This window comes from Rhipicephalus sanguineus, chromosome 1, assembly GCF_013339695.2.
Source record: "Rhipicephalus sanguineus isolate Rsan-2018 chromosome 1, BIME_Rsan_1.4, whole genome shotgun sequence".
Classification (NCBI taxonomy): Eukaryota; Metazoa; Arthropoda; class Arachnida; order Ixodida; family Ixodidae; genus Rhipicephalus; species Rhipicephalus sanguineus.
This window is the reverse complement of record NC_051176.1, coordinates 92956343-92981964: the sequence shown is the minus strand read 5'-3', so window position 1 is coordinate 92981964 and position 25622 is coordinate 92956343. Positions and strand designations below refer to the sequence as shown.

The following is a 25622-nucleotide window of genomic DNA, read 5'->3' as shown; positions in this document are numbered from 1 at the left end:
TCGTTTACTTGGTTTACATAAAGGATATTGCTCATCACATAGGCGACGACATAACCGTCCGGTTATTCGCAGATGATTGCCTAATATATCGTGAAATTAATAACCAGAATAACCAGACGTCACTTAGGCGAGCTCTAAAAGCTGTAGAAGAATGGGCCGCTAAATGGAAGATTAAAATGAATGAATCCACATAGGTTATGCTCAGAGTTACCAACCCAACAAAGCACGTTATTAAATATAAATATGAGATGCATTTCAGAACTTTCACCAAAGCTGACATGATAAAATACGTAGGCTTAACCCTTTCAAAAGGCAAGTTGGAAACCGCACATGAACAAAGTTTGTACAGCAGCAGAAATAAGATACAGTTCCTTCGCAGCAAACTAAGGCTAGCACCACTATTCGTAAAGCGGCCTGCATATTTGCCCTACGTAAGACCAACGTTAGAATATGCCAGTGTAACATCGGAACAGTTCCTATCGGGGTTAATAAATCGCATTGAATAGATAGAGACAAGGCTAATTTTACTGCAGTACTCTCGTAATGACTTTCTGAAATGCTTCGGTTGCTTAAATTGCTCACGCTGACTCAACGCCCGAAAGTGGTAGACCTAAATTTTATTTGTCATCAAAATCACACCTTAATATTGTCACGTGGTTGTGATGGTGAAAAGGCCGCAGGAAGACTGGGAAATACAGAACTCTTTATAGTGGCGCACTTGTGACTGGAAAATGAAAAGTCAAGGTACAAGAAAGTTGCGCTGTACACTGGTAGCGGTCGTCGGCCGTCGAGTAATCTGTCCATTGGTGGAATGCTTCATCTTTTATACATCTGTCATGGAACATTGCAGCGTTGTCCCTGGTGCTCGTGTAAGCCCTCGAATAAGCTTGAATATTCGCATTTTGCGCATAATCTTAACAGAATGATCTCAAACAACCACTTCCCGTTAGTACTTGTGTTTCAGCCACGAATTTCATCGGATATGTTGTACAATATATGCCTGGTGCGATAATTTATAGGACTTTACAAAATATTTTCGTCAACATAAAATGCAAAGTACACTTTTGTGCATGTAATTCTTCTTGAATGTCGCACAAAATTACAGACGGCGCGGGAAAAGCTCCTTTGGTCAAAGCTCATGATTTATAACACATTATGTATTTGCTTCGCTCCTGCGCTATTGTTACCTCGTTTCGTCAAACCAGTACACAAAGATCATTAGGTAATCTAGTTACGCTTCAGAAGCAAGCCTTGCGGCCTTTTGCTGAGCTACCAGGGACATACGCGTGATCTATTTCTGAAATATAGAATTGCCCGAGTTGACCACCTACACGAGTATCAGCTTACGAGTTTTTCCAAACGCGAAACGACTGGGGATACCACTCATATCAGGAGCATCGAGGATTTGAAAACCAACCAATCGTCTCGCGTAAACCGATACAGTGAACAATGGGCATTTCCGCGTCCACGCACAAGCTATGGCCTTCAAAGGCTTTCTTACTGTCTTCCCTCAACGCTAAATAAATATAAACTATACGATGAAAACATACGTTTTGTTCCTAAAAAACCCATTACACCAACTGCTGTTGTGAGTGTGACCTTTCTTATGCGTCTTCTCAAAAATATTTCCTGCGCCATTTCAAATCGCTAAATTCCCGTTTTCTTGTTTTCGTTTGCTGTATGTATGTTTTTTTCAATGTTGCTATAAGTGTATGTATGGACCATTCTTGCCATGTTGCTGCTTGTGTTTTCTAGGGCAGGTGGGACTAGTCAAGCTGTCGCTATGCAGCTTTTATCCTACCCACCTTGTGGTTTATATGTGTTTTTTATGCATGTTGTATACTTATTTCGGAAGTTTCTTACACTAGAGTGATGCGAGTTAACAGCGTAAATGAAACGCAACGCGGAATGCTCTACGCTTTCGGTTTTGAAATACTGCTGTCAAGTGCTCAAAGAAATGAAAAAAAAAAAGAGTTGTGCCCTAGGTTCGTTGGTCGGTGCCTTGTGGCGTGATTTCTCAAACCCGCTGCGAGGGATTATCCATAAGTGGGGCGGCACTGTGTTCGCTGGTTTGTTCCTCAGTACTTATAGGGGACTCCGTGCAAGAGTTCTTCCTCCCCGTGTTCTCGTGCTTCCAATTGCACTTATGTGTGTTCTCAAATCAGCCTATCTGTATGCCCTGTTAAAGAGCCCTAATTGTTAAAAAAAATGTTGCTGGCTTGATATGTCAGCTTCACGACCATATCCCTAGAGTTTGTATCGCTCAAGGTTGAACGGCGGGTTTGTTGGTGGTTCATAGCATCCAGAGGTATAGCGCATCCAAGACTGGACAGACAGACAGACAGACAGACAGACACGCACACAAATGATTTTCAACCAACAGGATTTTTTGTTGCTTACATTTGTTGAATGTTAGCGCTGTGTGTGTGTGTGCGTGTGTGTGCGTGCGCGTGTGTGTGTGCGCGTGTGTGCGTGTGCGCGTGTGTGTGTGCGCGTGTGTGCGTGTGTGTGCGTGCGCGTGTGTGTGTGTGCGCGTGTGTGCGTGTGCGTGTGCGCGTGTGCGTGTGCGTGCGTGTGCGCGTGCGTGCGTGTGCGTGTCATTCGCTTCACCCTGTATTGCATGTACAATACTTTTGAATGCTTTGTATCGCTCGCTGTGTTACTATGGCAAGCTTGCTTCAAATTTTTCGTAGTATGACACTATAGTTTTGACGCTTTTCTCGCCACACATTACCACATTGAACATGATCACATAGTATTGATAGTATGATTTTTGTGCGATGCAGCTGCACTTATTCGACCTGTTATAACTAAAAAAAATCTCAGTTTGTAAAACAGCGCATGTTTTGGTGTTTCATTGAGTTTTCTTTTTTCTTCCTCTCGAACTTCGTTCTCTTCGCGAAATCGTGCCACTGAAAGCAGCAATAAATCCACACAAACTCAACTTTTCTTTCCGCCTTTTATAAATTCCCGTTTGTAAAAATATACCGGGCCACACATAAGTGTTTTCTACAGGTATAAATGAGTAATTACTATAGAACGTTGAGCTAAAGCGCTCAGTGCGAACCATGTGAAGGAGGAGAAGAAGAAAACCGTCATGGAAGCAACGCGTTTCTACTCCGCCGGAGGACCACAGATGACCGCGATCAGAAAAAAACTGGTCATCGTCGGCGTGGGTGAGGGCAGCCAGAGGCGTCATCGAAACGTCTTCGGTGATGGCGAGCTTCCGGATGACTCTGTGCCCGCCGTCGTAGAGAACTATGTCGCCATCATCGACGTCTGGGCTGAGGTGGTCAGGTGGGACACAGCGGGGCAGGAGGACTATGACCGGTTGCGGCCTCTGTCCCACCTGAAAATAGGCGCGACCTTGACGCGCTTCAGCATCGACTCCCCCGACTTCCTGCACAAATCGGAGTCATGGAGGACGGAGGTCCGCCACTTCTGCGCCAGCGTGTCCGTCATCTTTGCAAAGGTGATGAACCCCGCCAACCACTTGCTCATGCTGGCAGATCCAGCCATGACGAAGCACAAGCACGGTGTTCCTGAGGAAGGGAGTACCACGTCGGTGAAGACCAGTGCCTACGGGTCACCTGGAGTACTCCGCCAAGACCAAGGTCGATGTGTGCGAAGTGTTCGATAGCGCAAAAGACTGCCACCTTACACAGGTCTAGAGGCTGCACAGGATTGAATTTATTCTTCGATATAGAATAAACCTCTACCATTCCCCGGCGAGAAGCCAGATGGGGGCTGGAAGAGCTTCTCTCGATCCAGTGCCTTAGTCATTGCAGTTAATCTGCTCTACGGTAACAGCTCTTGGTTGGGTATTGATTCTCCAGAACATTTAGAGAGGTTTATTCGTTACATTGGTAGCTGCTGAACAGCACTATCAATGTAACGGCGTTGGGTTCGATTCCGATGAGGCTGCCGCACTTCTTTGGGAGTAAATTCTCAACCTTTGTGTATATATAGGGTGTCCCAACCATCGAGCACCAAGGTATTAAAAAATAGGAACTGTGTTGCGCGAAGAATACCTAGTACATATAGTTTGAAGTATGCTGAAGTGGTCACTAGTAGTTTCTTCACTAATAAGATTTGAGTAAATTATTTTGATAAATTTTCTTACTCGACGAGTACTCACCTAATATAAAATTGTGAATGAGGCATATTTACATATATTTCTGAGTGACATCTAACTGCGATACTTTCAGCCGCTCACTAAAAAAACAGCAGTGAAAACCACCAAAACACCCTAAACAAACCTCCAGAAATAACCTAACAGTAAAATTCTCAGTCCTCACTACGTCTACATAATGTGAATGTCCGAAGCCCTGGCTACAGTCTAGTCACTTTGGTCTCTCAGTCTTGTCATCGCCAGAATGGAACACTCTGGTTCCGTTAGTGTTTTAGTTGCGTCGATCAAAGTGTCTTGAAAGTCCTAACTCGGTCAGGTTGCGTCCAACGTCGAAGGTACCGACGAACCGGACAAATCGTTCCGATGCGTAGCGGCCAAACAAGCCGCCAGCAAGGCGCGTATTCTGAAACGCTCCTTACCTCAGTGAGGGGGCCTTAGCTGCTTGAGGACGCCTTATAACCTTATCACGTATTCTGGAACGCTCCTTACTAAGGTTCCCTCACCGAGGCCCTCCTTGGTGCTCCCTCAAGTTGGAGGTAGCGCTAGGGAAACCTTCGTGTCTCCTTACCTCGCTCCTCGCACTGAAAGGGTGCTTCTCTGCAGTACTTTGTCAGCGACACTGAGTCAGATTTCTCATTTTAGATCAATTCTTTGTGCTTCTGCACAAGCTCTGTAATTATATCCTTCTCGTCGTCGCTGAAAAATTGCTTGCCTGGCATATTTTCCAACGTGCAGCTGAAATGCTGTCAAACTTTTCCGTTAAGATGGTGCGGCGCGAAGAGGACAAGGTACACAGAGACGACGAGCACGGAACGGTTACTGCCAACTCAAGCTTTTTGTTTATTACTGTGTACAGGCATTTCATAGGAAGAGAGAAAAAGGAAAGAAGAAACACAAGACATGCAAAACAGTACATATAGAAAGGCCCCCTCATCGCCTACTGTTCGTGCTCGCGTCTTCCAGGAATGACAGCTCTTGCTTGGATTACGCTAAAGATGACTTCTTATTCATGGGCATTCTTTGCATGCCATGCGAGCTGCTTCCACAGTGATGCGGTAGTCCGGGTAGGATAAAATCACGTTGGTCTGAGCAAACCCACGGGCGCAGCCACATGCGCTACAATGTATACCCAGGAAACCCTCCCTTTTTTTCCTCCGGATTATCTCAGCCACTGAGACTAGGAATCCCTCATGATACAGGCGAGTGACCTGCACCTTCAAGGTGGCGCCTACTATGTCGCAGCAGGACTATTTTAATGCATTGTCAAAATAGCTATTGTTAAGGCTTTCTTCAAGTTTACTGTACGCAGATGAGAACAGTAGGATTAGTGTGTACACGCGTGGTTCATATGTCCAGCAAGGATTGTTACTGGTGAAATCGAGCTTAAGGTCAAAGAATCGAACGGAATCCTAGCGTGGAATATGTGTTATGACCAGAGTTGGGGGGGGGGGGGGCGTATACGTTCTTCAAATATGCCGATCAGTTGGAATGCAACTTCGAGGCACCACACTAAGACTACTAAGAAATCGTCCACACGTCTGAAGGTTCTCGGACAATGGGTTCCTGGGAACCGCCCCTGTAAGACTGTCTCGTTTGCTAAAAAAAAAGACTCCACAAAAGCGTGATGCACGACCCGATAGACACGCCCTCTTACTAAATGCAATCATTTACTTGGACATAAGCACATTCGAGATAAAATTGCCCAAAATTGAGGAAATTTCACAAGCTTAACACTGCTTTGTTTTGGAAATCAATCTCGCCCATGTCCTAAATCCTTTAAACGATCATTATTGCTTGCTTCCACATAACGGGCCGTTGAAATGGATCAATGAAAGGATTGAGCTCTAGTGTTGCTAGACTATATCTTTTCTCCTGTTGCAACAGTCGAAAGTTAGACGGAAACGTCTGTGTCCGTATATCGCAAAAAAAAGCAGTGTACCCGTTATTTATCGGTATGCATTAAAGAACTCTATTCTTGCTTGAAAGCGAATGTTCAGTCAGTAATTCAGAGGTACTCTCGAACCCAGACATCTGAAACACGCGCCTTACCTTACTGAGGCGCTTTGCAAAGGAAGGTTGAAAGAAGCTTTTATAAAACGCTGGCTCCTTCAAGGAGTTCCTTAAGTTAAGGAGGAATGAAGGGCTGCTCACGTAAGGTAACTAAATTGTCTGAGGTAAGGAGCGTTTCAGAATACGGGCGTAAGCCTTTTTCCCGGCCGCCTTTGCTGACGTGGCTAGGCGTCTTCGTCGATTCTGCTTAACTATAAACTTGGCATCTGCTCCAAGTGGCGACGTGGCGTCCCAGAGATTGTGGCTGGCCGACCTTCGAAGGGAGACTGCTGCTGATGCCCCCAGAACTGCCACAAGAGGCTGCAGCACCTTCGACGAGCCTCGCACTTACGTCATCGAGGTCGATGGACGCTCCATGGAGTGCTAGCGTCACGACATCCGGATCTGAACGCCCGCTACTCCAGTCGCCAGTAGAAAGCTGACGAGGCAACGTTCTTCAACCGGAAACCCCGCAAACAATGCCAACTCATCTTACTCCCACATTCATTTTCGGCTCGTGTCACGAGCGTTGAGCCTTGTGCCACTCCGTGCACGCGCTCGTGCCCTTTCGAGTGCCTCTCCAGCTGCTTCTTCGTAGTCGTCTTTGCGCGATCTTACTCATGACACACGTCACATTTGCACACGCGCAGTTGGGAAATCGGGATCTATCGTAGATTTAGTTTTGCTTGACAGGCAATTTTAAGAATAAGTCTTGGTGGAGGCTGGCCTTTCGGATCATAAGAGTTTATTTGGAGAAAAGCATACCATTTTATGTTCAAAGCTGGTAGCACAAGTACGCATGTAAGGTTTTGACAGACGATGACACAAGCATTACTGATCACATTTCGCTATGTTTAGATAGCTTCAGTCAGACGAATGATGTCAATGCAATGTGGGTGAATTTAAATGTGTATTTCACTGCGTGAACACGGTTGTGCCAATTCGAACGGAAAAAATAAACAGAACCCAGGGATAACACGTGAAATCACATTTAACACGAAAAATTAGCCCTGAACGAACGAAGTAAAGAAATGATCACAAAATTTCGGCACTAAGCGCTGCATTGCGCACGAAGATGATTGCTGGTAAAACAACTTTCTGTGATGTGACATTGACTTATTTTATGAAGAACGATCCCCACAGTTTTCGGCGTCATTTGTCACTGAGTAACGAAAGTCCAAGGGACATTGTCGTTAATGTTGAACTTTTGTCGGACTCCTCGCTTATGACAGCTTGCTTTAATGATTTTTTTTCAATCCGTCTTTACTGATTGTTCTGCAGATGGTTTTCACTTTCGCGCTTGAATCCCCGTACATTTAACCAATGCCAGATATAAAGGTATCAAATGAAGGTACTTTTTCCTAAAATTAAACACAAGAAATCTATGGGTCCAGACTGCATATCAAAGAAGTTTTTATGCAGGTATGCGGAATGAATGACCCTCTCTCTCGAGATCAGATGACTAGGTAGTTGCGAAAGTTGTCCCGGTACACAAATCTGGTGAAAAGCATAAGATTGAAAACTACCGGCCTATTTCATTAACATGTGTGCGCTCCAAGTTACTTGAACTCATCTTAAATGTAACTATAGATCTTTTTCAATACAAGAAGCCTTTCTTTCCTGACCAACATGGCTTTCAACGGAACATCACCACTGTCACACAGTTGGTAGAAACAAGGCTTTCGACCGGGTGCTACATATCGAATACATAAGCTAATGGAAATGAATATAAATGATAAAGTTGTTACGTGGAAACACTCATACCTTAAAGGGCAGACACACCACGTGAAAATAAACGATGCCAAATTTAATCGGTTGACAACATCAGGCGTACCACAGGGATACGTCTTAGAACCCCTTCTTTACTTAGCTTACATAAACGATATTGTTCATCACATAGGCCACGACATAACTGCCCGGTTATTGGCAGATGATTGCCTAATATATCGTCAAATTAATAACCAGAATGACCAGGCGTCACTCAGGCGAGCTCTTAAAGCTGTAGAAGGATGGGACGCTAAATGGAAAATTAAAATGATTCAATCCAAATACGTCATGCTCAGAGTTACCAAACCAACAAAGCACGTTATTAAATACAATTATGAGATGAATTCCAGAAGTTTCACCAAAGCTGACATGGTAAAATACGTAGACTTAACCCTTTCAAAAGACAAGTTGGAAACCGCAAGCGAACAAAATCTGTACAGCTGCAGAAAAAAGATTGCGTTCCTTCGTCGCAAAGTAAAGCTAGCAACACCATCCGTAAAGCTGCCTGCATAATTGGCCTACGTAAGACCAACGTTAGAATATTCCAGTGTAATATAAGATCAGTTCATATCGGGGTTAATAAATCTCATTGAAGATATAGAGAAAAGCTACAAGGCTAATTATATCGCGGTATTCTCGAAATTACTTTCGGAAATGCTTCGGTTGCTTGAATTAATCACGCTGAGTCAACGCCACAAACTTGGTAGACCTAAATTTCTTTATCAAAATCACCCTAATATTGTCACGTGGTTGTAATAGTGAAGGCCGCAGCAAGACTGGGAAATACGGAACTATTTGGGCGAACTTGTGACCGGAAAATGAAAATTCAAGGTACAACAAATTTGCGCTGTGCACTGATAGCGGCGAGAACAGTCGTCGGCCGTCGAGTAATTGGACCATTGGTGGAATGCGTCTTTTTTACATTAGTCATCGAACCTTCCAGCGTTGTCGCTGGTGCTCGCGTGAGATCTCGAATAAGCTTGAATATTCGCATCCTGCGTGTAATCGTGCGCGCAACAAGCTCGCGCAGATCTTGTTGGGTACTTGAGATGTTCTTTTCAAAAACAAACCAGTTGTTAGATTGCGCTTGTTTGTGTGCTCTTTTCTTCGTCCTTGTTTGTTTCGCACAAGTGGCTAGAAGATGAAATTGTAGTGTTATGCGAAGTGAGGATGGCAACTAATTCTTTTGGATCTGATCTCGCGTAAGTCTACAAAACGCTGGTGTAAGAATACGCCGCTCCAGGGAGAGATGCTCTTTCCGCGCAGTCTCTTCGCGTTGACAGCGCAGCACGTAGAAGGGCATGCTAGGCGCCCGCTGATGGCGGCCGAGATAACGCGCACGCGCCAGCGATCGCGACTGCGCGATTAGAATTAAAGTTTAAAGTTGCTGCTCGAGCGACACCCCCCCCCCTCCCCCTCGACTCTTTACATGCTCGTTCAAGACGGGCGGGGCGCTTCCTCTCTGCTTCGATGGCAGGCCTCCCGAACGGGCTGATGTTACTGCATGCGCCCTCCGAGCGACGAAGATGGGCAGGCTTGTTTGATCTCTGCTTCAGCCGCGTTCACCGCCCCCGCTCGCGTGCTTTTACCCGCGGTAAAAGATACAATGCGTGGGGGGGGGGGGGATGTTATCAATTCGGAATTTATACGGGACATAACGGTGACGGCAAAATCCTGTCGAGAGTGTCCATATAATTTCCATCGCAATAAAATAAATAAGTAAATAAAATAAATATACAGGCCAACGCACATGCAGCAGTCCCTTTACAAGATAAACTTAAGGAAAGCTGAGCAAGCTGGCTGCTTCAGCTCTTATCTAAAACCTGTCACAGAATGTTCTTCAATGTTTCGGTTGCTGCTGCTGTTGGCGCAAGTGTTGGGAGTGACGGCCGTGAGTCTGAATTCGGTTCTTTGAACTCTTGTTCCTGCGAGATACAAGCCGAAGAAATAAACATTCCAAGATAAACACAGCCATGAGTAGATATGTAACAGATGTATATAACTAGACTCCAGGCTTCTACATGCTACAAGCACAATGAGATTATGAGGCACGTCGTAGGGGAAGGTGGGTGGGGGTGACTAGACTGATTATGACCACCTGGGAGACTACAATGCGGACATAATCTAAGTAGGTGGGTGGGCGGGTGTTCTGTCAAAGTGGTAGAACTAGGGGGCAAAGGTGAATGGGTAATTGTGCATAAAATGTCGCTGTATGTAAGGGAGTATGACCTTCGATAAATTTTAATTCATTCAACACTGTGTGCAAAACATACTGCGCAGTTTGTTACAATAAATAATTTACAGCATATGAACTCGTTCGTAGAGCAATGTTCGAAGGAACACCGCAGCACTCTGGCATCTGCGACTTACCATGCACCGACTTAGCATTGTACCCTGTGCAAGAAGACGAGGACACAAAAAAGCATGCTAGTGTGTGTTGCGTTTCAACTTTACCCTGAAGGCTCTGATGGGTCAATTTGACAAAGCTAGTGCAACCGCCTAATTTACACCTGGTAAGTCAGCACAAACTTTCAAGTAGTACTCGCAATACAATGCAACTTACCAGCTCTTTGTGGCATAATGCCATCGATGACAAGTTCATGCTGAAATTTCCGTCGATTAGAGACGGCTGCCTCGTATTCGTTATCAAACTTTCTTCTAGATATGGTAACTGCAAGAGCAAAAAGGAAAGAAAGAAAAACAAGTGCCCATTTTTAGATATGCACTCCTAACCCGTAATGTGGACATATTGAGGTCCCTGCTTAGAGAGGTAGGATTTAAAAACTTTAGGTCCACTGCAGATATAAACGGTAATCACATAACAGCTGACCGCTGCGGCTCCGCGATGGTTTCGTACAAAGAGTCCGCAAGTTTTTGTTGCGAGAGCAACGGACGTTTTCAGAAAGCAACGTGCGCCCCTAGCGGCAGCTGGTAGCCCTGAAGAAAGCACGACGGCTACGTTATTCACTATCACCACCATGCATTTGCATGACAGGTGTGATAGGCTCAAGCATCGTGAGGAGTTTCATGGTACTTTTGTGTCAGGAAATCCTTTGCAAGCATCCCGTTTCTTTTTTGCGTGAACGCAAATATCTGTTCATCACGCTTTGAGGCTTGAAAAACACCAGGCCTGCATGGAACACACAGCACAGTCTCAGCACAAGCTGCTCTTAGGACTCTCACTGCAAGTACTGAGTATATAGAGTAGTGGTCTAATGTACAGAAATTACAGATCCGAAAAGTATGTTGCGAATGATATTCAATTTAACGCTATGCAGACCTTGCTTATAAGCACGAAGGCCGCATAAGACCATGGCATGATAGTGGCGAGCAAACATCATGGCAGTCCGTTCGCTGCTATTGAGGCTAGAGAAAGATGTAGATTTATTGTATAACATTTTCACCCAGCATTACGTAGGGAAACGCGACAACTGCAGCGAGCGAAATGACACTCGTGTTGTCTATCGCTTGAACACAAACACGGGTGAGACACAGCACGCATCGTGATATGAACTGTCTGCTGACTCCCGTCAAGATTACGCGCACAAGACCCATCAAAGTACTCAGTTACTGCCGGAGCCTCTTTTGTCACTTGTTTACAGAACTTCGCCGACAAGGAGGCACGGCACAGGTCTATGTCGCGTAACCCTAGCACAATGCAGCGTCCTGGTTAAATTCCATATGGATTCAGCACATTGACCTAGGCTATAGTGCCATCATTAAAAGCGAGCACGTCATAAAGCTTACATGTTTTCTATTTGATATGTCCAAGAAAAATTTTTAAACCGCGTTTCCATTCGACATTAGTGAAAGACTGAGTTGAGTTTTCCATTTAAGAATAGTGCCGACTTAGCTAGCCGCCTGCCACTGAAGATGGTTCAAGCCTCAAGAACAGGTGCTCGAAGGAAAGCTGTCACGTTTGCCAGCATGCTAGCAAATGTGAGAGCTTTGTAGACGCATTGGTTCTGAACGCTTGGAAGGCTGTGGGGCTCCTCTGGGAGATTAGTTTTGATAACCACTTGAACCCGTGCAGACTGCTGCAAAAGCGATGTTTTTTGCATACCTTCTTCATTCTTGGCATCGCACGAAGTTCCAAACTGTAGACTCAACGAACACACCTGCCTCGCAATTTGACACCGAACGAAGACACGTACAAACAATGCGCACGAAGAGTCTTTTGTGGCGGCTAGAGTTGACTGCTTAAAAGAAATTTGTTGCCAGACCAAATGTTTCATTCCCCCTAAATATGTAAAAAGCTCTGGCTTCACTGTTTTTCAGCATTTTTAGCTGAGAACGAATAGATTCGCAGAAGGGTAGGAACTGGGATGTGGCAGACCGTACAGGTTTCGCAACAAGTTTTTGTCGCAAAAAAATGCCGCGAAGAGAAAATGACCGATTCTTGTTCAGAAAAGGCTGCAGAGTTGAAATAGTGCGAGAAACAAAATATTGTTTTTCAATATTTCTGCCTACCCTCTTCTCTTAACGCGCACTCGTAGCTTCTCATAAGCCTAGCAACTTTTTACGGCCCCTTCGTGGTTCATATCAGAAAACGAGGTCTAGTAGACGTCCAATTACCTACAGTCGGATGCAACTTTAAAAAATTCACGGCATTCTCTCCTTAAAGGCAGATGCAGACATGTCTGCACCAATGGGCGCACACTCCAGACTGACGTCATGAGCCGGGCGGCCGGTGACCATGCCTTTGGAGAACATTCTCGAGTATGTGCGGCGCCATAGTTACGGAGGTGATCATCAGCCGTGCTTCAGTTGACTGGGTGGCCCCCTCTCCACACTTCTTAAAGGGGCACTGACACCAATTTTCGAAGGCGAGTTTACTCTGCCATACAAATCTTATGCAGAGACGGTTCTGAGCAAGTTTGAAGCTAAGTAAATAAGTAAATGCTAATAAGATACCTAATTTTTAAAGTCAATTTTCGCATGGCACACCTACTGAAGTCGAAACTACACTAAGGCAAAATTACCCGAAAGAGGAGTAGCGGAGCCCTATAGGGACGCGCGATGAACGGATAGTCTGCGAAGGAGCAACCGCAGAGGGACGCGTGCCGTGTGCAAACCAGTTAGTCCGCAAAGGGATCAACCATGCGGGAGATTCAGGCCGTGTGCAGAGATACGTTCCGTGTGCAAACCGTTGTCAGGGGAACTAACCGTCCTCCTCGCTGTTGGTTCAGTCTTCCCACTTGTGCTCGTGGTGGCGAGTTGGCGGTTGTGTCGCGCTCGGAGAGTTCGACGATCTAGGAACTACACCGCGGTGCCTTAGATATACACGTATGCGTGGATGAGCGTGTGGTGCTGCTTTTACGTTTCGCCGAGCCGAAGTCGGAGCTGGTCTTACACGTCGCGACGCCGCCCTATATATCTAAGGTGTGGTCACGGCACTGCGCCCACCGGCTGGGAATGGTGGCCGAGAAGACAGTAGGCATATCGGATCCACGATTTCAATCTGACTCTGGGCAGAAATCGGCGCTGCATTCTTTCACAAGTAAGTGATCATTCTTTACTCTGGTCAACGTGTCGCGTGCGCGAAACGGGCTCGATCGTATTGTATATCGCGCGCACGAAATACACCGCGAAGGCCGGCTTGGACGTCAGCTCGCCTGTGCTTTTTGACCGCCTGGAAATTGGCTGCCATTGCCGTCGGTCGTCCGGACGCTCGCTCATCGAGGGTTCACCGCGATGATGAGCTGTGGGCTAGCGATATTGGGCAGAGACCTCGCTGCTGCGCTGCTACTCGTCCAAAACGCATTGCGGTGGCCGGCAACGAGCTCGGTTGTATGTCACGATCTTGAAGTGCGCCACCATGGACGGGCGGGTGGCTTTAGCTAGCAGACTTTAGCTGTGCTTCGGAACTCAGGAGCTTGGTCGCCATTACTGTCGGCTTCCCCGTCGCTCGCTCGCCGCCGTTCGTGGCAGCGGTACCGCGTTCGCTCACTCTTCTGCTCGAGGATCGCTGGCGGTAGTGGCAGCTGACGCGCTTGCTCGAGCTGTGCGACACCGCTCGCAGAAAACTCGCCGACTCATCGGCGCCGCAGCACGGTGGTTGGCTGCGGCTGCCGCACTTCAGTTGTTGCGCTATGTGGCCCGAAATGCGTCTTTGATGATGTATGACATCACGGTGAAATTATTTGCATGCCATATTTTAGATGTGTGTTTTTATTTCACCTTGCACGTATTTGCCATGTGCGTGCGTCTTCATCCTCTGTCACGTATGACTCACTATTTGCATCTTTTTGCGATTTGCAGGATGTAGCCGTTGTCCACAACGTGCAGAATGCCGTGTGCGCTAGTGCGTGCAATGTCAGTCATCTAACGCTTCCGTTGGAGCAGCTTCACAAAAAGGACTGTGCGAGATATGACAACGCGGCTGGACCTGTATTGGACATTTTTACAGTGAATTCAATGAAAGAAAGCAGAAATTTATATGTATAGAAAAAATAAAACGTTTTATTGTCTCGCTTTTGTCTCTCGTTGTCACATTGACTGCGAAAGCAGTGATACACGCATGACCAAATAGTTTTTCGCGTGTTGTTTTCTGCGCCATTTTTTGCTCACCGCGGGAAACAAGCGAGAAAAGTATTAAGCCTTGCGGAGAGTAACTGTAGAAAATCATCCCTGGGTATTAACGGATCATTTGAACTGGGGATAAAAAGTTCATCCGAATGGAGTATTTGAACTGACCGTTCGTCCGGCGAGGTGCAACTGTGGGGGGGTTGCCCGGTAAGGTGTAAATGTGAGGACTAAATTTTAGTCCATTGAGATAATCTGTGGGGACTAACAGTTAGCTGCATGGGGACTAACTGTTAGACCCGGTGTCATTAGTCCTTAAAGGGATTAACTGTTGTGGAAACTCCATTAGTCCCCAAAAGAACGAACCGCACATCCTTTTAACACCCCTTTGCCTAAGTGTGTAGCATGCCGTCAGGCTACAGTACTAATTCTGGTGACTTCGCGCACCAATATGGCCATCTGCAATGAAGTCAATTGACAAAACATTCGAAAATCGCCGCTTGTGAGTCACTAACGGAGCCACAGAGCAGAGTGCCCGTGGAAACGTCACGATATCTTGCGCGAGCACGCCAACAGAGGCTCATACCGCGTTGTGACATCAGGGTACAGTAGGAACCAAAACTAGCTTTTAAAAACATACTTAATTATTTTCAGGGTGTAGTCACGCTTAGCAGTATATTTTCTAGACTACTTAGAGTACGGCCGTCGTACACAAAAGGAAAACGACAGTTGAAAAATTTCGTGTCAGTATCCCGTTAAGTTGTCTGACTATAGTTTAAAAACCCAATTGATCTCAGAAAGAATACGACTGCGGCATGAAAAACCCCAACTCACGAGCGCAGTCATCGTGCTTCCCTCGACGCCCATCTCCGTGCACTCCATGACTGTGCTCAGACAAAACCGTTCTTGCCGATTTGACCCGAAAATCGGACTGGGTAGCGGCTGAGCAGACGATTCCGCGAAGGCAGTGTCCAGTGTAGATGGCGAAGACGCGGGAGCGATCTCCGCAGTTGGCGATGAGGCAACATTGCAGCTAGTTGACCCCACCTGACGCTGTGAAAAACGAACACAGCGCAGCCACCACTTGCAAGGGGTATCGTGAAAATCTACATTGCAACCATGACTGACAAAGTAAGAAAAACCTACCGCACTGCACATGCAATGTCCGCATAGCCACGATGTTGCACCGTAACCTTACGACATCATTCTGCCAAGCGAAGTATAAGTGAAATTCTAGTTTTCCACTGCAGCTGCAGTGGAAAATGTAGCCTGATTCGGTTGGCGTCCACTAAAATATCAGGGTTGGTCCTGTACAGTTGATCCTCCACAAAGCGAAGTCAAAGTAAGCACTTTACCATATTCACACGATCGCACTTCGACTAACATGATTTAAACTTGAAAATCTAAAGCTGCAGAGCCAACTTGTAGTTGAATCCCGAATCTGACACCAGCGGCAGTAAGAATAATGAGAAATCGGTGTGGTTTGAACTGTATATTCGCTTTCCGCCTTAGCCATTGGATAAGGTTGTTCCGCGACTTTTTCGAAAAGACCTCCATTTTTAAACCTTACTGCATGCAGCAGAGTTAAGAAAGACACCATAAATTTGATATATGGTAAGCACGGCTCTTGTGGGAGAGGCGATCATTGATTGAAGAGCCGCTGTTCTAATCAGCAACGGCCAATTTGTTCGAGGGGCACAAGCAATTGACGGAAGAGCTCCGAATTGGCTCTCCGACACGTTTTTTCGACTGTTGCATGCTACTGTTGTGCTTGACTGTTGTACTTTATCATCACAAGTAGTCCGTACAGCAACTAAAACGTTAACAAATGTCTCTTGTGAAATACACCCACGCTTTTTCTCTTTTTTTGTGTGCTGCAATATAGGTAGGTATACTCATAATCGAGTCTGCTGTCCCATGATCCCATATGGCAGCGTGACCTGCAAACTTTTGACCACTCCTGTACATGGTCTTATATGGACATCAGGTTATAGAAAGCTGAATAGTTTGTTGTATCCAGAATTTCATTATGATTAAGTTCACTATATCGAGGTTTAACTGTTCTGTAGTGTACCACAGTCAGTGGTAACTCGTATGCTCACACCCGTGATTGCGCGAGAGTTTGTTGACGAGGCTGGCGATGCTAGGTGTGCACCGTCACACTTGGCCATCTCCTCCCTGATGACACGTCGGTAAGCTGCCAAGTCTGGGCTCGGGAAATGCGAAACTGTTGCTGCACGGGCACTGCAGAGTGCTGGGCCACCTGCGTTCTCGTCGCAATCAGATTCTCCCGATTCATTATCTTTGCCATCATCAGGCTTCGATTCCAGTCTTCTGCAATGAGAAAAAAAAAGTTTGCATTGCAAACTAAAATTCATGAGGACCCTTACACACCGGAGTTCCTGCAGCATCTGCTGTCCGTTGCTCTTCAAATTATGGCGACTCGCTGTAATTTGCACAAATAAAGATAGGATTCCACCATGATTTAATTATTAGTCGTTGGGGTTTTACATCCCAAAACCACAATACGATTACGAGGGACGTCGCAGTGGAGGGCTCAGGAAATTTCGACCACTTGGATTTCTTAAACGGGTCTTAAATGGGTCTCAAGCATTTCGCTTCAATTGAAATGTGGCCGCCGCGACCGGGATTCGATACCACAGCCTTCGGTTCCACCATGATTTGTCAGCAGACAAGAAGCACAACACGGTAATGGTCCGAATGCGACCATGACCTTGTACAGCCTTTGTCGTGTTCGCCCAGAACTTTCTATAGAGACACTAATGACATACAGATCCTCTCAGATGTCCCGTAAGCAAATGCGTTGGCAGCAAATTAAAAATCTATGCGAAGGTTCCTGCCAAGTCTCTACATACCATATAACTATATATATATATGTGTGTGTTTCAATACATGTGTACGGAAAGCCTAAAATGTAAGGGAAATTCAGTGTTTGGTTGCTGCATTCACAATTAGTTTCCTTGTGGTGGCAGATATCTTAACATGTATAGAGGTATAACTTGCAGCAGAAGTTGGAGAAATTAAAATATCTTTCATTTCTGGAGACCGGCGGTCGGGTCAAGTGGGAGAATTAGGGACACTTTCCTGCAAATAGCCTTTTGGCGCTTTGTTTCCAAAAAGCGACCACTGGTAATTTTAGCAGAGGGAAGAAATCCCGACGATTTTCGCCGGCGAAACTGAAAGGAGTAAGAGCCCAACTGCCATATTTCTCAGAGATGTCCAGAATGAGCGAGCGCCGTTATTTCAACCATCGATCGACTTATTTTCATGGGTGTGCGGGCCGCGCTTGCTGTAGTAGAACGTATGGCACACATACGTCAATGAATGAAGAACTAACACCTCTGCAATTGCTGTCGTGAACTATGACATTCTAGTCGTCTGCTAATTGCACTCATGGGCACTTCCATTTTGGTTTCGCGTGTGAACTTCGTCGAGTTTGATTGCTCAGCAAGAATTACCAGCGGCCGGTTTTTCGTAACCCCTGAGCGGCAACAGGCTCTTCGCAGGAATGGCTTAAATCACCCATTTGACCTGACCGCCTGTCTCCACTACCGAATTAAAAAGCTAATTGAATTTCTTTAATTAGTGCTGTGACTGATGTCTATAGCCATCTTAAGGTGTCTGCCACTACAGAAAAAAAAAGATGGTTGATCCCTCTGTCATACGAATCGGTATAACACGAAAGCGAAACGTGTCGTCACAGAAGTAGTTGATTGCTTTAGTGCATTGGTATATCAGAGCTTGTATAATGTCTATTGTTGTTTGACAGATGTAGCACCGATGTGGACGCACTCACGTTGACGCCTAGTCTCCGTTAGTCTCCGTATCGACGACTAACGCCCATGATCATGATTTAACCCTTGAGGTAGCTGAAGTTCTTAACATATACGTGGACACCACATATGGGGAATCCCGCGCAATATCGCGTCAACAAGCACATAACAACACTTATACTCGGTACGCACTACCAAAGCGTCGTGAAACGCGAAGAGAAACGCTACGCGCGTTGTGTCTTCCCTCTAGCCTCGCAGTTAATTCTCACAGGGCGAGCGGGGAACACGGTGCGACAGCTAGGCGAGCGTCGGAGAACTATTTTTCGATATGGATGGACGCTATGATCGAGGGTTGGGCTGAAGCCACCACCTCGCGGTGTGTTAAACGAAATTACACTTCTATTAGGAAACGCACCGAATGGGACGGTCGCAGCAAGGGCGCGTTTTTTGTTTTTTTTCTAGCCTGGTGGAACACATGACACCACCCCGTTATAATGGGGACGCTCGTAGCATCCATCTATCCATTTATGCAAGAGCACTGAGAGGAAAGTGTGAAAAATAAAAGGCGCATTCATGTAGCCTCCGTTAGGTGTTTCGCGGTAGCTCAGTGGGCTAGAACATATGAAGTATTTCCGTCACGGAAATACGGCATGAAAATCTTGGTGGACCCCGGCATAAAACACTTTCGCGTTAACATAATTATGAAAGCAGCGAGCAAATATTTCTTTTCCTTTATTTAAGAGCATTTTGGACATTACTTGAAACACCATGTATAGGGGCACATTAAATGTAGCGCAAGTGACACATACATTGGGTACTGCATTAAAAAAAACTTCTGCACGCATATAATACTTCGGCCTTCTGAGTAAACATTGAAGGACATGTGCCTATCGTAAATCAAGCTAAATTATTTAATTCCTTTCGACTTTTTCAAGAGGAATATGAATAACAGCACACAGACGCTTGGAATAATGGCGACAATTCCAGCAGCTGCTGCGCACACCCCACGCAGCACTTGGTTACGCTTAGATAATAAAAGAATTAAACTATAGACAAGCCTCTATTAGATGGAATCGGACTTCGCGAAGAATCGCCACTGAAGTGCCTTTAACTTCCTGAAACGAATGTACTGAAACTTTGAAGCAGTGAAGTTAGCTCAGAAATTTAGCTCAACTGAATGAAGTTTACGGACGGAATATAAAAAAAAAAACGTAGAAAGAAGCCTGTTGGTTCCGAAATGTGACAGAAGTTTGTTCCTACGTTTCTATGTGTGTCCATGGTGGGCTGTTTTACATTTGTAATAATGCCCCTGGTGGAATGTACGCAATACAAGCTTAGCGTCGTTACTAGATAACGGCAGCTGTTCGTAGCCGGTGAGCTGAAGCATCGTAGTGAAGCATTGCTAGTCCATCGAGAAAATGAATGGCACCTTGATCTCTCCACCATATATTACACAAGTTGCGCGTGCGCGCCAAGTGTTTGTATTTAACAAGGTTTTCAATTCAACTCTCGAATCCCCGCAACCTCACCACAGCTTGCCTGGCGAACAGAAGCACTGTGCACTTATTTCGCTATTTGTCACATGCTCAGTTATCACAGAGAAGACTTCCTGAACCCACCAAGGCTTACTCGACAATGCTTATCTCCTTGCATGCCAAACAAAAGGTAAAGAGTTTAGACATACTCTGTCAAGTGTTTTGGTAAGAACTCCGGTAGGGTGAGAGGAGACACGTTCCTTGTTGCCTGCCTCCTCAGGGTCACATTATTGGGGAGGGGGAACTTCTCGGCGCTGCCACTTGGTTCAGGTGCGTCAGCTGCAATGATACGTAAGACCAGCCTAATACACATTCTAGAACAATTGCTGATTTTCTCGCATATAGCCTGCACTCCCAATGACAACCCACAGAAAAAAACGAAAAAAAAAAACCTGCTGTATTACCGAGAAGCAATGGAGCGATGTCTCACACAACGAAATTCGCCTATAACCAACACCCCGACTTTAACTCCGAATTATCTGTTTTGTACGGAATATAGGCCAGAAAATATGGTAATTGTTGGACTAGTAGCAACTTTTGCATTGCTGAAGAGGCAAATAAGTAACGAAAGGACAATAGAGCCAACGACTGTAAAGAGCGCTAGTCCTAACCGTTTAATAGTAGGACAGATTCTTCATGAAAGAACGTGAGCTTGGGGATGTTGGTAATCCATCTTAACACCGATAGCGCACCGAAGGGACCGTAACACAAAGAGAACGACGTGGACGCAGCGCTGCGTCCATGTCGTTACTGTGTGTTCCGGTCCCTTCGGTGCGCTAAAGGTGTTAAGAAGGATTCTTCATATCCTCCTGTCACGCGTATGTTTAATGAAGAAACAGTGCTCATGGTGGCCCACATTACAACATGTGGACTTTGTGCTCACTTCTGGCAGACTACCATTATTTGTTGCAAAGGTAACTGCTCTTTGAGACTTCCACTGGGAGCCTTTTTATGAATAAGTACCAGAGAACGACGTGAAAGTTAGCCGTCGGTCGCACTACTCGCCCCAGAGTGACTTCTTGTGCAGCTGCTATTAATACATAGTAGATGTGGCCCGCTTGTGATCATTGTTCATTAGGTATACGTGTGACAACAGGATAAGAGCAGGAAACAGGGGCGTAGCCAGAAATGTTTTTCGGGCGGGGTGGGGGGGGGGGGGTTCATCCATAGTTTATGTATGTTCGTGCGTTCGTTTGTATGTGTGCGTGTATATATACGCAAGCAAAATTGAAATATTTCGAGGGGGGTTTGAACCCCCCTACCCCCACCCCTGGCTACGCGCCTGGCAGGAAAGGTTCTACACAAAGAGTTCTGTGTGGCGTTAGTGTTCCTTTCCGGTATCCACAGTCATTTGCTAATTGAAGTAATCAGTAATGCACACTACTTTATACAGCACCACGCAAAGTACGGTATTTCTTCCCACGTCGGAGGTCCAGTGAAAACAAAAATGATGAGACCATGCTGTTTCTGCAACATTGCCTGCTAGGAATGAAACTATGGGAGCAGTGTGGTCAGAATACCCTCGGTCAATAGCTTTCGACACCTAAGACGAGGCAACGATTGCTGCAGTGGAAAAGCCGACGTCTCCACGACTGAAAATGTCTAGGCATGTCTGCAGCTTGCTAAAGTGCGTGTTCACTGCCCCCTTTTTTTGTTATTCAAGGTACTGCGCATCTGGAATTCATTCCCAAGGGCCAGGCTATCGAAAGAGTTCTGCTTTGTTTCAGGGTGTGCGAGGGCAAACCTTCCGTAAAAACAGCCCACTTGGAGGGGGGGGGGGGAGGGTGGTAAATGCTAGATGCTGAATGACGATATGTGGTCGCAGAACACACTGCGCGGGCCACTTTCTTGCTGGAATCAAGATGATTTGCCTTCCGAGTTCACCTTACAGTGGCTCTTTAAGTACAGTCTTGTCCCCAAATTAAAAACCCGGTTCAAGACGTTGACTGCCAATAAGTGCCTTGTTCTCTTGCAAGACTGTTGAACATTGTTGAGGTTTCCTGCAGCTAATGCAGGAAGCTTGAACATTCAGACCTACTTTAACAGACCTCCATAAGATGCATGCCTATACATATATTTCTACATGAGATAACTCTAGGGACACAAACATGAGCCGTAAGATGTCCCTAAACTTTATACCATTGCCTGCCGTATATGAAATGAAATAAACGACTTATTGCAACTTATTCATTTTTTAGGAACTGCTCGTATGGTTGTGCTAATACTAGCAAATAACTCCAACCAAAGACAGGATCAACTACACATTTTCAGCCCAAAACAAACATTTTTCACTGGAGTTGAAGAAATGTCAGCGGAGTGCTTTGCAGGATGTCTTGATTAGAGAGGACAGACTTATCGCTTGAAAGTTGGCATTATCAAGATACACATTTTCACTTGGTCGTCCTTATTGTGGCTTTTCTTTCAGCGCTAAAAACTGTACGTCGCAAATAACTTGAACCAACTCTTCATTTAAAGCAGCCACAAAGACGTGTTGACAGCAAATTAACGAAGAACTTGCAGTACACAGTCCAGTTCGAGTACTCACTGTAATGCACCGGCGAGTCAGGAATCGGGAAGTCCAGTATTTTCTCGACATTGGTCGTCGCGGTTATCGGAGAAGCGAGCGCTGGAGAGCCGCCATCTGAATTAAAAAAACACAAAGATGCTCCGTTTCATACCCAGATATGGATAGTCTTGGATAAAGACTGCCTTAAATATTTAGATATATGGCTATTGCTACCGTTGGCTGTTTTATAGCGCTTTACTATATGTCTAGAACTCGAACTACAGAAGGCTATCGTTACTTTAGAGTCTGGCTCACTTGATCGTTTAGTTCAGTTGACACTAGCCAATAGTCACTATTATAACCAGCACTTGAACCTTAGCCATTCTGATTCCGAGATTAGCCCTCGCCAGACTACGCAAACTTCACTGGTTGGCAGAAAAGTTTTGCCAAAGTCTTTCTACGAGTGATTTTTTTTTTTGCTATTTTTGTGCCTCTTTCACATCAGAGCTCAATCATTCTTTTGCTTGCCCTCAATATCGGTGACCGTAAGGAAGTCAGTACTCATGTGTAGGAGGTCAGTACTCATGTGCAGTGCACAGTGTGAAGCATGCAGCCTAATGATAAAGAGAAGTGCAAATATTTTATGGTCAATTGCTGGTGCCGGGTGCGTCCTCAAGCATTTTCAGTGACACGTCCTATGCTGTTGTACGGTGAACATTCAGTTACCCTAGGCTGTGCGTTTACACAGCCTACAGGTTACCGTTTCAAAAATTTTGTATTTACCGCATTGCAAGGTGGGGAGCTCGCCGCCACCCATCCGTAACGGGCAGCCTCTGAAGGGGCTGCGGTACCGCTCAAAGTCTGGCGTCTTAAAGTACAGTGACACACGAGGTCGCCATGGGCTGTAGGAGCTGCCACTTGAGAGCCTTGTGTCGTTGCCTACGTGGTCCGTTGGAGGCACGATGCTCTTTGACCTAAAGGTTCAGAGCAACCAGTGACAATCAAATGGGTAAGGGTTGAACAAGTTTATATCAAGAAGCAAAACAATTCTGGGGCCTTACATAGAGGAGCCACGATATGATATCCAGGCATGTCATATACACACTGAAACTGAATTGTGTGTCAATTGCAGGTGCTACTTGAACTTGTGCTACTTGTCAGTGCAGGTGCTACTTGTACTTGAACCGCTGAAATTTGTAACAACATGTGTAACCTAATTCTGCTTATGCAAATAAAAGTCACTTGAGAGCCAGCGCTTGTGTTAGTGTGCCATTATCCTGTGGCGCCATTTGAAAGAAACTATTTCTGAGGCATGGCATAGCGGTATATTCCATTCCGCATCACTTTTCACTACCCGAGGCTCTTCAATATGTGCCTAAATATAAGTGCATGGCTCTTTTGGCATTTCACTGCAATTTAAGTGCAGGCGCTGCGGTCGGGGATTGGACCTATGCACTTATGCTTAGCATTACGCTACAAAGGCAGGTAACACCAAGTTTATGCACGACTATGCTACGTATGGGCTCGTTGACAAGTAGTTAAACGCCATTGGTGTAGTGGGTCTGATACAATGAAATGAAGTGCTGTGTATGTGATCAGTCTTTGGTCCTGCGTTTGATATCGCATTGATCTGTATTATACGGAAAGTTAAAAGCTGCTCATCTGAAGATCAGATGATTAAAAAAACTAAGTACTAATCAAGGCACAATGCGTTGCAAACTGGTGGAAGAATTTTGCCACAGCTTTAGTGAAAGAAGTTTGAGGTCAAAGGCTTTTATAATTGCTTCCGTGGTTCCAAGAAATCCACTTTGAAGGACTGACGCAACCTTATGTTTGAATTGGAGGCCCTGCCACCACCGATAAGCACGTTTCGTTTTACTGTGAAGCTGTATATGCATAGGGGATTTGTCCGTTTGTGTTTCCGTTTGTCCTAGTGCGTTCTAGAGAGCAGTGGAAGAACTAATGTGTTCTGAAGCATTTTGAAGCATTAAATAAGGAACCTCTGGCAGCCTCTATGATGTGGCAGACGAAACCAACGCATTAGAGCAGAAAAAATATGTTACGTTAGGTGCTGGGGTATGAACCCTAGTTGCCATGCCACTAGGCTACACACCCACGCTTGCACAATGTGAATACATCTTAACCGCACAAATGCCACAAATTTTCTACCACCATGGTTCGCACTCTCGAAAAGCAAAGAAGAAACAGCACTGGGAATGTCATTGGTGCCAAAGGGCACCTTGGAGCAACAGCAAACAATAAAATAAAAACATTCCAACGCCTTTATATTTTGATATGAGTGCGCTTACATTGCCCTAGAGGAATGTCTTCCCCGCAACATTGTGTTTGAAAGAGAAGCCGGCTTTAGCGGGATGGGCATAACTATTCTATATTCTTTATTTTCTTTAATGATCACTCCGCTTTGCCCGGGGTTATAAAGTCCGGAAGGGTTAAAGGGTTATAATGTCGTGAAAAACATTGGTACAGCACACTTGTTCACTTGATAAGCAAGTGATAAGCACAATTGGTAAGCTATGATCTTCGTAAGCTGCCTTTCACATATTGTGTGTTGTAGCGAAGGTGTCGTCGATGTGTCGTGGTGAACTCTGCACAGTGGCTTGAAGGTTGATGAGCACGTTCGAAACCTGGCCTTTCATACCACACTGGGCTCTACCGTGAAGCATCTGTGCCCTATGACAACCCCACTGGTCATCCACCTTCACATAGTAGAATGGCTCCTAAAATTCACATTTTATTTTACAATGAAAAATTACCACATAAAGAGGGCTCAGCCATCTGGCTGAGCACATAGACGGCTCACGTTGACATCAGATAGCAACCGAGTAAGAAGTGTGTTTACAACAGCTTACCAGGATAACACAAATGCAATTACATACAGCTACAAGAGGTGTGATGTGGTTTTGTGGGTCCTACTTACTTCTGTGTCCACATATAAAGCTTATGCGACAAAAGAAGTTATCCGCAAATTTTCATCGGCGTCAGAACAGACCTAAGACTTTCAAACTACATCACTGTATAGGCTACAGTAAGCCTTCGAGCTGTACAAACTAGCTTCGAAAACTCACCTTGGAGGAGCACACATTTTTGCCTGGATGTCATCCATCACAGCTTCCGGGGGCTCACGAATGCACTCTCCTGCGTGTAGCGTCAGAAACACAGCCTACTGAATTTACTAAATTTTTTAAGACACATCGAGTCTGAAGTACATCAGATTTTGACCTCCAGAAGTATGTCATGAAATGCAGTGCCCTTAATTGATACTCTCTTAGGGGAGAAAGCAGTGATCTCTTACT

At 45.5% G+C, this 25622-nt stretch overlaps 1 protein-coding gene and 1 long non-coding RNA gene across 2 annotated transcripts in view; one reads left to right on the top strand and one right to left on the bottom strand.

Annotated features, from left to right (window-relative positions):
• Positions 1–3097: 3097 nt before the first annotated feature.
• On the top strand, positions 3098–3640 carry LOC119372371 (ras-like GTP-binding protein Rho1). The gene has a single exon (XM_037642875.1). It carries the CDS (start codon positions 3098–3100, stop codon positions 3638–3640), a length of 543 nt encoding a protein of 180 aa, XP_037498803.1.
• A 12943-nt stretch (positions 3641–16583) lies between these two features.
• Positions 16584–25622, bottom strand: part of LOC119394139 (uncharacterized) — a 35342-nt gene continuing 26303 nt past the window's right edge. Inside the window, exons 4-7 of the long non-coding RNA XR_007414984.1 lie at positions 25391–25464; positions 23092–23275; positions 19952–20081; positions 16584–16807 (exon numbers count right to left, since the gene is read on the bottom strand). This is a non-coding gene — a long non-coding RNA (uncharacterized LOC119394139). The remainder of the gene's footprint in view (positions 16808–19951; positions 20082–23091; positions 23276–25390; positions 25465–25622) is intronic.